Raw genomic sequence first — 13,161 nt, forward strand, 5'->3', positions numbered from 1 at the left:
ACTTTAGCCTTCAATAACATAGGGCTGTAGCCTTACCTTTTTAGGTGACAGCAGTAGTGTTGCACAAACACCGCAGCTGCATGCAGAAGAATACACTTGAACATTTCTTCAAAAAGAGCCAAGGGACATTGATATGTTTCTATATTGGATAAATAAAGGAGGCTGCCTCTTTAGATAAGCTAATGAACTGACGTACTAGGGTCATCTTGAATGCTGATGAGGATTCATACACAAGGTGGACAGTGTGCTGAGATGTTGGTCAAAAACATGTCAGAGAAATGTATTCCCAGGCACTTTTGTTTTAGAGTAGCAAAGTATAACATACTTGCTCATAGTGCTGGGCGATATGAAAATTACTTGAATATTTTAGCTCAATTACGATTACTGAACTATTTTTACTAGAAGTAAACAGTAAGAGTGTTTAAAGCTGGAATGTTTTTTTCTAATGAAAGAGTGTTTTATCTTTTATTTTAAAATAACTGAAGGAAACACACACAGATGTGCTACACTCTTGAAGATGATGCTTTATGGGTTTAAGTAGAGAAAATGGTTCAGTATAAAACAGTGAACACTCAACGAACCTTTTAAAGGGTTTTTTGCATGATGAAAGTTTTCTTCAGATCGATGGAAAATGCATGTGCATGAATGTGCTGTGGATTGGTCGTATATAGACCTTTTGTAAAAAGGGTTCTATATATCACACAGAAGGGTTCTTCAGCTTGCTACAAGCTTGACACCGTAACAATAGAAGAATGTTCAAAGCGGTTCTATATAGAACCATCTACAGCACATTCTCCATGTATCTGAAGAACCCTTTCATGATGCAAAGAACCTTCTTAATCATGCATGTTCTATATAGAACCATTTTCTTTACTAAAGAGTGTATTTATGGTTATTTATTAAATATTTCCATCAATTAAAATCAAAGCTCACGTTGCTTGAAATGAAAAGTCTTATGAAAAAGGTCAAATTTTAGTTTCTTTTAAAAAGCAAGTTCCCTAAAAACGTAGGAAATAAATAGCTTGCGTTTCTTACAATGTTTTAATGGGAGCATGCATGGGGAAAGCTTTAACAGAAAGGGACAAAAAAGTATTAACTATTATTATTATTATTATTATTATTATTAATAATAATAATCATTCTGAAATAACCGACATGGACAAGATAGAGGTTCTGAATGTTGCTTTCTGTTCATTTTCGATCAATTGCCTAGCCCCACTTACTCGCAAATATGAGCTTAATCAATCATCACACTTGCCAACCAGTGGCTTCTTTCTAAACAATTCAACCCTAGTCTACAATTTTTTTATTTCAGTAGCGTCTTTGAGTATCAGGATGAGTCATTCTTTAACTGATAATCTATGGTTAATTTTAACTTTATTGAGCATTGCAATTTAGGTCCTTTTATGAGTCAAGCCCTGTAGTAGAAGCAGTTTGTGGGTTTAGTAAGACTGGGATAGAAATGGCTAGTTTAATATAATAATAAATCCATAGCAATTACATATTGGCTGTATGACCATTCCCCATTAAGTAGCTAACTTTATTATAACCTTAATACCTTGTGCTTCCATATGTTGTATTACAGTTATCCTCAGATTATTTCTACCGCAGTTGTGTTGAATGGAACTCAAGTGGCCAGTAATACTTTTTATGATTGTGGAAGTGTAATTGTCAGAGCATTGGCCTGCTTCAGTGTGCTGGTGACTTGATGTTGAAACACGAAGCAATTCACAAATTGAATGAAGCATTTCATTTAGAGAGAGGTCAGGGAGGAGAGTGCTCTGGAGGATTTAATGGCAGTCTGTGACAATGCTTGCTGTCTCTGTTTATTCTCAGGCCTCACAGAGTCTGTCATTGCTGCCGCCTGTTCACGAGTGGGACAGAGGGTTCTGCATTTGGACAGGTAAGGCAGAACTTCACACAGGAATTGGAGGCAATATCAGTTTAGTTCAAATCAACCTTATGTATATAAGAGAATCTATTCTGGTTCTACTATAATATTTTTGTGTAGAAATTGATATACAACCATGCTGTCTGTTTATATCTTTTATTCATCCTGCACTTAAGAGGCTTGTTCTTAGTCTGTTCTAATTATTCTATTTTTATGATTTATGTAGTGAACAGTATTTTGCCCATAATGTTGTATGTGTCAAATGTTGTGTAGCTTTCTCATTTACTAATTTTAAATTTGATTAATGTGTGTGTGATACTGTTATGCTAAAATATGAGCCTTGCTTGAACTGAAGTCACAGCAGGTGGACTTATGCCTGTCTTTAGGGATGCATTTTTCAGGCAAACATCTACTTATGATTAACAAACTTTTGGTTACACCACTCTCAACACTCAGTAGTCACGTTGCATCCAGCTGTCGAATTTAATTCAAACACATGATGGAAACAACAACCCCAATTCCAATGAAGTTGGGACGTTATGTAAAACATAAATAAAAGCAGAATACGATGATTTGCAAATCCTTTTCAACCTATATTCAATTGAATACACTACAAAGACGAGATGCTGAGATGGATAAACTTTATTATTTTTTGCAAATATTCACTCATTTTGATTTTGTTGCCTACAACACGTTCCAAAGAAGTTGGGACAGGGGCATGTTTACCACTGTGTTACATCACCTTTCCTTTTAACAACACTCAATAAGCATTTGGGAACTGAGGACACTAATTGTTGAAGCTTTGTAGGAATTCTTTCCCATTCTTGATTGATGTACAACTTCAGTTGCTGAACAGTCCGGGGTTTCCATTGTTGTATTTTGTGCTTCATAATGCGCCACACATTTTCAATGGGAGACCGGTCTGGACTGCAGGCAGGCCAGTCTAGTACCCACACTCTTTTACTACGAAGCCACGCTGTTGTAACACGTGCAGAATGTGGCTTGGCATTGTCTTGCTGAAATAAGCAGGACGTCCCTGAAAAAGACGTTGCTTGGATGGCAGCATATGTTGCTCCAAAACCTGTATGTACCTTTCAGCATTAATGGCGTCTTCACAGATGTGCAAGTTACCCATGCCATGGGCTCTAACACACCCCCACACCATCAGAGATGCTGGCTTTTGAACTTTACGCTGATAACAATCCAGACAGTCCTTTTCCTCTTTGGCCCGGAGGACACGACGTCCATGATTTCCAAAAACAATTTGAAATGTGGACTCGTCAGACCGCAGGACACTTTTCCACTTTGCGTCAGTCCATCTCAGAGAAGCTGGCAGTGTTTCTGGGTGTTGATATATGGCTTTCGCTTTGCATGGCAGAGTTTTAACTTGCACTTGTAGATGGAGCGACGAACTGTGTTCACTGACAGTGGTTTTCTGAAGTGTTCCTGAGCCCATGTGGTAATATCCTTTACAGAATGATGTCGGTTTTTAATGCAGTGACGCCTGTGGGATCGAAGGTCACGGGCATTCAGTGTTGGTTTTCTGCCTTGCCGCTTACTTGCAGAGATTTCTCCAGATTCTCTGAATCTTTTGATGATATTATGGACTGTAGATGATGAAATCCCTAAATTCCTTGCAATTGCATGTTGAGAAACGTTCTAAAACTGTTGGACTATTTGCTCACACAGTTGTTCACATCCTTGCTTGTGAACGACTGAGCCTTTCAGGGACGCTCCCTTTATACCCAATTATGACACTCGCCTGTTTCCAATTAACCTGTTCACCTGTGGAATGTTCCAAACAGGTGTTTTTTGAGCATTCCTCAACTTTCCCAGTCTTTTGTTGTCCCTGTCCCAACGTGTTACAGGCATCAAATTCAAAATGTGTGAAAATTTGCAAAAAACAATAAAGTTTATCCATTTGAACATTAAATATCTTGTCTTTGTAGTGGATTCAATTGAATATCGGTTGAAAAGGATTTGCAAATCATCGTATTCTGTTTTTATTTGTTTTACACAACGTCCCAACTTCATCGGAATTGGGGTTGTATTTTCCATCAGCTCTATACAAAAGGGAAAAAAGTCTGCAGTGCTCTGAGAAATATTTTCTTCTCGAAGTTCTGTAGTTGTCAAGTGTAATTTTATGACTATATTTTTACATATACATATATCTGTTTATTTTAATTTCACCATTACGCTTCTTTGCTTTAATGTGTGTGTGTGTGTGTGTGTGTATATATACACATTTTAATTTCTTGAGTATGTAGCATAGAACCACAAAGAATGTTGGGACATGAACAGCTGATATTGTATCTCAGGTTAAGCAAAATGATCACATTTAGAAGGAGCTGTATTTGGAAAGCAGTATGTTTCAAGCAAAAGAAGGTGATGTCCTTTTACAGTAAGTTGTGTGTGAATAGTAAGGTGTTCACATACACTTAAAATGTAAATATAATTATATAATATAAAAATATAAATGTAAATATAATAATATAAAACAACCAAATGAATAGGATCAGATTACAACATAAGAAACAAAAATTAAACCTCCTATGGTTTTGTTTTTTAACTGTCCATAACTATATATTATATAACTATATATAAAAATATATAACTATATATTTTCTCTGATAATTGCAGATATTTAAATAGCAAATGCCTTTTATGCATCTTTCAGTTTAACATCAGTGAAGTGACTCAGTATTGAGCTTTGCTGATGATCAGTGAACTAATGCACACTTTTCCTGTTAATTTGAGGAAGACCATCTTTTTCTGTTATAGGAGAAATTACTATGCTGGAAACTGGGCCAGCTTTACTTTCAATGGCCTGCTGTCATGGATTGATGAGTACAAGGTTTTTACTTCTGTACAGATATATTGTTCACATGGCTCACAGAATGTTCTCACAGTTCGTGTAATGCTTACATAATATTATATCTGATGTCATGTGGAAATTCAAGCAAATTGTTAATGATGTTTTGGTTGTGCATTTCCAGACACAGCAGGAGGTATTAAACCCTGAATTGGAGCAGGGATGGCGAGATAAGATCGAGGAAGGAGAGGATGTGCTGTGTCTCAGCTCTGTAGAGTCCTCTATCTCTAACCTGGAAGTATTCTCTTACGCCAGGTATAGTTTTTTCACTTTTTTTCATGTTAACCTGCTACCAGATTTTTCTTCAGGATCAGGAAGCAAGGATGAGACAGTGCAATGCATCTATTGTAACATTCATGCAGCTGTTTTAATCAAGTGTCTACAATCTTAAATTGTGAGGGCAGATTTTTTTATTCTCTGTTTCAAATTTTAAATTAATCTACATTCAACGTTTTACACATTTTAACTAGTGAGTAGTGTGTAGGTGTAAGGGTGAAGGCAAAAGAAGTTTCAAAACAAAGAGAGATGGAATCAAGAGCTATAAAAGATAATGCAAACGGCTCTCAAAGAAAAAAAAGAAGCAAGAGCTGTAAAAACAAGAAAAAAAGGAACAGGAGCTGCAAGAGTTGCAAGAGCTAATTCCATCCTCTACCTGTAGTTCCCTGTGGTGAAGTTTTAATGCCTCAGACTACCAAGCAGTAGATTGCTGGTTTAATTCTGGCTTGAGGTGGAGTGCTAATATACCAAGTGCTAGCATGGAGTGAAGTTATAATCATTACGTTCCAGTTTGTTTACCAATCATTCAGCACATCTGCTTGATTCAATTAAAACCTGATACTGAAAGTTTTCCTCTTTGCATTCGGGTCCACTCCCTTACCATTTCATAGCAGAAGGGTGCATCAGGACTGTCCTGTGAAATCAAGGTGCTGCAGGAAATGATGCACAGACTTGAGGGTTCTTAGTCAGCCATCGCTGCTCAAACTCCCTCTCTCGCTCTGGCTTTGGCCACTTCTCTGTGGGAACAAAACTTGCACTACCAATAAGGCTTTTGTCAAGGCAATGCACCAGACCTTCTATAACCCCATGAGGGGTAGGGAAGCTGCGCCCCAACCCTCTTGGTGTCAGATTACATCATCAATTTTCGCACCTTAGACATTCAGAGCGGCTGGATTGAGACAGCACTTGTGGCCATCTTCCAGCAGGGGCTCAACGAGAAGCTCAAGAATGATCTAGCAACTCAGGGGCTGCCTTCCACACCATCCTGTGAGCCTTCATCGATTCAGGGGTGGCAAGTAGTTTCCTTGATGCTTTGTTGGCTTTCAAACTGGGCCTGCCCATTGAGCCCTTGGAATGCCCCATACTGGCGATGGCCATTGATGATCTATCCATAGGATCTGGGCCCATTACTCACTTCACCAGACTGATCACTCTGAGGCTAGGCTCTCATAGTGCACTGTACCTTACCCAAGCCCCCCTGTGCTGGGGTCAGTAAATCTGTCCCATCACCAAGACTATGAAAGGACACTGGGGTATAAAAATGTAGTGTGTTAGTTGTCCTGAAGTTGTTTTGTTATTGTTTGTTTTGTGTAACCCCTCACTAGCCCTGGGGAATGGTTTGGGTTAACCAGATGGGGCAGAGCTACTGTTAAAAGGGGTTGGGATTAATTTAGAAGGGGAGAATGGAGGATGTGTCTATGTGGCCTTACGGCCTCTGACACATCCACAGGGGACTGCGTAGATGCCTGGAAGTAATCCAATTAGTCCTAGTCATTTAGTTGCACGGTAACCCATTTATTTTATGGTTTTCTGTATTTTCTTTCACTTTTGTGTGTTTTTATGTGCAAATAAAAAAAATCACACATGTGCAACCCAAACTTTGCAGCCCAGCCTGATCTTTCAGAGGGGAACCCAGTCTCTACACCATTATGCTACATGTAAACTAGTGCAGTCCTGCAATCTCTACACCTCAACATTCCCACCCCCCCACTTACAGCAGGTGTTGGGGTTCCCTAGATTGGCACAGCACAACTCACACACAGATTGGTCCACTCAGTCTGTGTTTGCATGGTGGTCTAATGTAAGGGTTGTTGCCTAGGTGACTCTAGGCCTACATGGAGTGCACTTTCCACTGAGGAGCCAGATGCACTGGACCTCTCAATGGTTCCCAAACAGTATTGAGACCTCCAGGAAGTCTTTAGCAAAAGGCCCAGGCCCTGCCATCCCACAAGGCATACAACTGAATGATCAACCTGCTTGCTCTTGGACAGTTGTTTTTGTTCTCAACCTGACCTGTCTCCAGCTCCCAGTGGGACCACCTCCCAGAGTCCACTCCTGGGAGGACGCCCATATCCACAGCTGTGTGGCAGAGAGTCTTATTGTGGGGACATTCCTCCCGTTTTCATGGCCTTAGGACCCTGTAATTTCTCAACACAGATTCTACTGGTCTAATATGGATAGAGGCCTTTGTGCGGTCAGCATGTTCTGTGAGATGTATGCGTGTAACAAAGCATCCAGTACTAAGACCATGGCATCCTCCATCACCTACCCATCCCTGCCATCCATACATGGTTCCATGTCTACCTGGAGTTCGTTATCGGTCTGCCCCTTTCCTAGGGCAACACAGTCATCCTGGTCCTTGTAGACTGCTTCTCCAAGTCATGCAAGTTATTCTCAGACTTCATGGCTTTCCTCAAACTTCCTATCGCCAAAGAGACAACCATGTCTATTGTGTAATATGGTCAAAGTGCGTGGTATGCCTAGTGATGTGTTGTCCGACCAAGGACCCCATTACTTGCTGCTTTTGGAAGGTTTAAGAGGTTAAGTCAGGACCTTAGCTGGACTCTGCAGTACTTGACCTGCCAATCCCTTGTCTTGCACATAGCATTTCCACTGGGTCAAATTGCAATTTGGGTTCTCCGAAAGGAGCGCAAAGTTAAGGTTCCAGCTGCTGAGCAGTTTGTGCAGTGGTGCCAACAGGCAAGGTGGAGGGCTTGCATGGCCCTCCTGACCACGACAGACCTGGAAGCGGGTGGTGGACTGCAAAAGGTGTCCAGCAGGTCTGGCTCTCTGCCAAGAACCTCCTGCTCTATATACAGACTGCCAACAGAGGGTGATGGTGGTGAGGTGCCATCGGCCAGGGGGAACTTCAGTTCCCAGAAGTCCGCAGGCTGATTAGCGCCAACCAGGCACACCTGTGTGATGTCACTTTTAAGCCCATAACAAACTGCAATCCGGTATCACACCCTTATAAAGGGGCAGCCAGTATGGTTATCAGAGCGCAGAAGAAAAGAACAGAGACAAATAGCTTCGAAACAAAGTGAGAAAAGAGATGAGCTGTTAAAGAGACAAACAGCTCTCAAAGTGAAAAGAAGCAAGAGTTGTAAAAGAAAAGACAAAGTTGCTGCAAGCGCTGCAAGAGTAAATCAGAGGCAAACAGTTCCCTATAAAACAGTGCCCTTACAAATGGATTGTATCAATATCAGATATCAACTGATAACGATCCCGTCTTTGTGTTTTCATGTGTAATACACCCACACAATTTATGTTAGATATGCTAGTATCTTAATTAGTACTACAGCAAAATTAGTTCAATTTTAGTATGAAAGTAATGTGATATTCTGCTCTGATGTTTCATTTTTGGCCTAATTTTTTAAATGACCATTTATTAGTGTTAAGTGTGTCCAGTTTAATTTAACTTCTGATGGTCTGGCAGCCAGTTTTTGATATATGCAGTCAGAACTGATGTACTTTCTGACTGCTTATGAGAAATAAATATATCTCCTGAGTTTGAGTTTTCTGCATGATTATGCTAACATGTCACTTAGGATAAGCAGCAGACAGTAGACATGAGGCTGTAGAAGATTATTTTACATGCCCATGTTTACACAGAATACACTGTAGATTTCAACTTTAAAATAGTTTCAGATATTTTGCCGATTTTAATTCTTCTAAAAATGCACCTCACTGCCACAGGTTGTCCATATTTGTTTATGGCTGTGAAAATAGAGCAGAAAGAGAAAGAAAGGATCACATGGTGGAACAGGTTTTGTGTAGCTGATACCCAGTCAAATAAAATATCCCTGGGTTGGCTCAGACTGGGACATCACTAGTGACCTAGACACTTGTTGTTCTCCCCCATAGTGAGGAGCCTGAGGAAGAAGAGGTGGTGAAGGTTGCTGCTGTGAACAGTTTACCCAAGGACTCTGATGCTCAAGCTAAAGAGCCCAGAGGCAGCACTACAGAAGACCAAGACACAGTTTGTCGTGATGACAGCACACCAGGTGATGATGAGCCACAGCATCAAGAGCCAGAATACAAGCTAACGTCTGACACCCAAGAGCCTCACCAATCAGAGGAATACGAAAAGGAACAGGAGCCAATCAGCAACCAAGTCGAGTCACCTATAGAAATGAAAAGGAAGATAACTTATGCTAAGCTGGTGAAGGAAGGACGCAGGTTTAACATTGATCTTGTGTCGAAGGTGAGTTATCAACCAATGAAACATTTGGAAATTTTCTTCAGTTTAATTCACTTCAAATGTCTAGCAGTCTTATGTATTTGGTGCTTAGCATAATGCTCCTTGTTGTTCATTTTAACAGCGGTTGATTTTGATATTTAAATAAGAAATGTAAAATCTAAAATATATATTGGCAACCTTGTTTCAGCTGTTTATACATGTGTAATATTTCACTGTACATGATTACAGAGTAATACCAAATTTGCACAGATCTATTTCCCTGACATTCTAAGGCCTTGCTGTCAGCCTGACCCTTAGTATCTACCGTCACCATTAGTAACCTTTTTTTTACATTTTTGCATAATAAAGAAGGGAATTAAAATCAGTCAAGCATTAAGGGAATTGTTCTTTCCCATATGATATGCATGTTTTCTTTTGGTAGCTATGTGTCTTAGCTAAACTGCCTTAGTAAAAGAGCTTATTAAGGCTGTTGTGTCTTCCTTTTGGGGTCTGTTTTGTTGGTTATTCTTTACATTGTGTTGTGCTTCTGATGCTATAAAAAGGCTGAAATTGTTCACCTTAATGTAAAATTTTGCTATTCAAAAATCTGTTCCATATCAGATTGAATGGCATCCAGCTCCCTAACTAGAGAACTAAAATGCGTAAATATATAAATTTATATTTGGTGTCACTTCTCTATTCTTACCTCACAGCTGCTGTATTCTCGTGGATTATTGGTAGACCTGCTTATCAAGTCCAATGTCAGCCGCTATGCCGAGTTCAAGAATGTTAGTCGCATCGTCACTTGTCGGACCAGCAAGGTGGAACAGGTATGCTAACAAGCTAAAGCAAGCTATTTGTTTGTGCACAAACAGATATTCTGTTGTTCTTTTTTTTCCTGCAGCTGTAATACACATGAAGGTAAAAGGCAGAAGAACTCAGCCAAATCTTGGTCTGGTACTGTTGTCCATTGCTACCACGTAGGTTAATAGAAAGAACACTACTAGATCTAGAGGCAGAATTATGTTGCAAATAAATTGTTTGAAACAAAGTTTGAATACTCCCAGTCAAATTAAATGTTTTGTTGATTTTCAAGGTAAAAAAGTTAATACATCCTCTACAGGGAGCAGGCTTAAATATGGCATTTTCCCTGCAAATTGCAAAAATGTATATTTATTTGCTGAACTTAATATGTTGGAAAAAATTAAAACACAACATATTAAATGTTTCCTTTCATTCTTTTTGCACAAACCCCATTTTATTTTTTTTTTCCTGAATACATTAAAATCAACAATGTGTATATATGATCGGATTTGGAGCTTATCGTGGCTTTACTTTCAAGTGTGAACTGTTTTATATGTTTTCCTTTCTTCCATATAGACAAAGGATAAGGTTAACTACACTGCTCAAAAAAATAAAGGGAACACTCAAATAACACATCCTAGATCTGAATGAATGAAATATTCTCATTGAATACTTTGTTCTGTACAAAGTTGAATGTGCTGACAACAAAATCACATAAAAATCATCAATGGAAATCAAATTTTTTAACCAATGGAGGCCTGGATTTGGAGTCACACAAAATTAAAATGGAAACACACTACAGGCTGATCCAACTTTGATGTAATGTCCTTAAAACAAGTCAAAATGAGGCTCAGTATTGTGTGTGGCCTCCACGTGCCTGTATGACCTCCCTACAACGCCTGGGCATGCTCCTGATGAGGTGGCGGATGGTCTCCTGAGGGATCTCCTCCCAGACCTGGACTAAAGCATCCGACAACTCCTGGACAGTCTGTGGTGCAACGTGGTGTTGGTGGATGGAGCGAGACATGATGTCCCAGATGTGCTCAATCAGATTCAGGTCTGGGAAATGGGCGGGCCAGTCCATAGCTTCAATGCCTTCATCTTGTAGGAACTGCTGACACACTCCATCCACATGAGGTCTAGCATTGTCCTGCATTAGGAGGAACCCAGGGCCAACCGCACCAGCATATGGTCTCGCAAGGGGTCTGAGGATCTCATCTCGGTACATAATGGCAGTCAGGCTACCTCTGGTGAGCATATGTGTGGCCCTCCAAAGAAATGCCACCCCACACCATTACTGACCCACTGCCAAACCGGTCATGCTGAAGGATGTTGCAGGCAGCAGATCGCTCTCCATGGCATCTCCAGACTCTGGCACGTCTGTCACATGTGCTCAGTGTGAACCTGCTTTCATCTGTGAAGAGCACAGGGTGCCAGTGGCGAATTTGCCAATCCTGGTGTTCTCTGGCAAATGCCAAGGTCTTGGGCTATGAGCAGAACCCCCATCTGTGGACGTCGGGCCCTCATACCATCCTCATGGAGTCAGTTTCTAACCGTTTGTGCAGACACATGCACATTTGTGGCCTGCTGGAGGTCATTTTGCAGGGCTCTGGCAGTGCTCCTCCTGTTCCTCCTTGCACAAAGGCGGAGGTAGCGGTCCTGCTGCTGGGTTGTTGCCCTCCTACGGCCTCCTCCATGTCTCCTGGTGTACTGGCCTGTCTCCTGGTAGCGCTTCCCGCCTCTGGACATTACGCTGACAGACACAGCAAACCTTCTTGCCACAGCTCGCATTGATGTGCCATCCTGGATGAGCTGCACTACCTGAGCCACTTGTGTGGGTTGTAGAGTCCGTCTCATACTACCACGAGTGTAAAACCACCACCAACATTCAAAAGTGACCAAAACATCAGCCAGAAAGCATAGAAGTGGTCTGTGGTCCCCACCTGCAGAACCACTCCTTTATTGAGTGTGTCTTGCTAATCGCCAATAATTTCTACCTGTTGTCTGTTCCATTTGCACAACAGCAGTGAAACTGATTGTCAATCAGTGTTGCTTCCTAAGTGGACAGTTTTATTTCACAGAAGTTTGATTTACTTGGAGTTATATTGTGTTGTTTAAGTGTTCCCTTTATTGTTTTGAGCAGTGTATTTGGAATAGATGATGATATTATAGTTGAAGTATAGATGCAAACAGGTGATATACTTTCAAGCACATTTCATGATATGTACATTACTTGGTCAGAATGCTGATGAATGTATTTTAGTTTAACTAGTGAAATACAGTCATGCTTTAATTTATATCCTGCATTGGTACTAGTAGCCACAGGGTTCATAGTTTTCATAATTCATAGTTTTAGCAAATTGTAATGAATTGTGACTAAGTTGCTGGAGCCACTCAGCAGCAGTAAAGCAATTTAAATTCTGATTCAACGTTTTCTCTTACAAATGTAACCGAGAAAGTTTGCGATCTAGAAAGTGTTTCTCAGTTTGCTCAGGATTTTAAAAACTATATTTTAATACAACAAATCCATCTTTTGGAATTTCTTGGGGTTTAGTGAGAGCCTCTCATGCTCTGTATATGCATTTATGTGTCTGTCTGTCTGTTTTTCTATCTTTGCTTCTCTCTGTCTGGCTGGCTGGCTGGCTGGCTGTCTGTCTTTCTTTCTGCTGACGGACATTTCTTTTTATCCTGTTCTTATTTTCTTTCCCTTTTTTTCCCCCCCAGTTCCATCACATCTGGTGTGTTGTTCATTTTTACTATTCTCCTTCTTGTCTTTCATGTTCATTACTCTCTCTGATTCCTTTATCTCTGTGTCCCTCATTTTCCCCCAAAGGTCCCATGTTCTCGGGCCGATGTGTTTGGCAGTAAGCAGCTGACCATGGTGGAGAAACGCATGCTGATGAAGTTCCTCACATTCTGTCTGGACTTTGAGCAGCACCCAGAGGAATTCCAGGGTATGACTCCCCTCGCTGTCTCTCTCTTTCTCTATCTCTTTGCCCTCTTCTCTGAAAATATATATAATCCTTCCTCTTAATATGATGTGTGTGTGTGTGTGTGTGTGTGTGTGTGTGTGTGTGTGTGTGTGTGTGTGTGTGTGTGTGTATGTATATATATATATATATATATATATATATATAT

General features: G+C 40.4%; 1 protein-coding gene across 1 annotated transcript in view; it reads left to right on the forward strand.

Annotated features, from left to right (window-relative positions):
- Positions 1 to 13,161, forward strand: part of chm (CHM Rab escort protein) — a 50,322-nt gene that overhangs the window by 11,927 nt on the left and 25,234 nt on the right. Inside the window, exons 2-7 of the mRNA XM_017705334.2 lie at positions 1,837 to 1,903; positions 4,673 to 4,745; positions 4,888 to 5,018; positions 8,904 to 9,243; positions 9,933 to 10,049; positions 12,857 to 12,977. Coding sequence (XP_017560823.1) covers positions 1,837 to 1,903; positions 4,673 to 4,745; positions 4,888 to 5,018; positions 8,904 to 9,243; positions 9,933 to 10,049; positions 12,857 to 12,977 — 849 coding nt within the window. The remainder of the gene's footprint in view (positions 1 to 1,836; positions 1,904 to 4,672; positions 4,746 to 4,887; positions 5,019 to 8,903; positions 9,244 to 9,932; positions 10,050 to 12,856; positions 12,978 to 13,161) is intronic.

This window comes from Pygocentrus nattereri, chromosome 16 (genome assembly GCF_015220715.1).
Source record: "Pygocentrus nattereri isolate fPygNat1 chromosome 16, fPygNat1.pri, whole genome shotgun sequence".
NCBI classification, from domain to species: domain Eukaryota; kingdom Metazoa; phylum Chordata; class Actinopteri; order Characiformes; family Serrasalmidae; genus Pygocentrus; species Pygocentrus nattereri.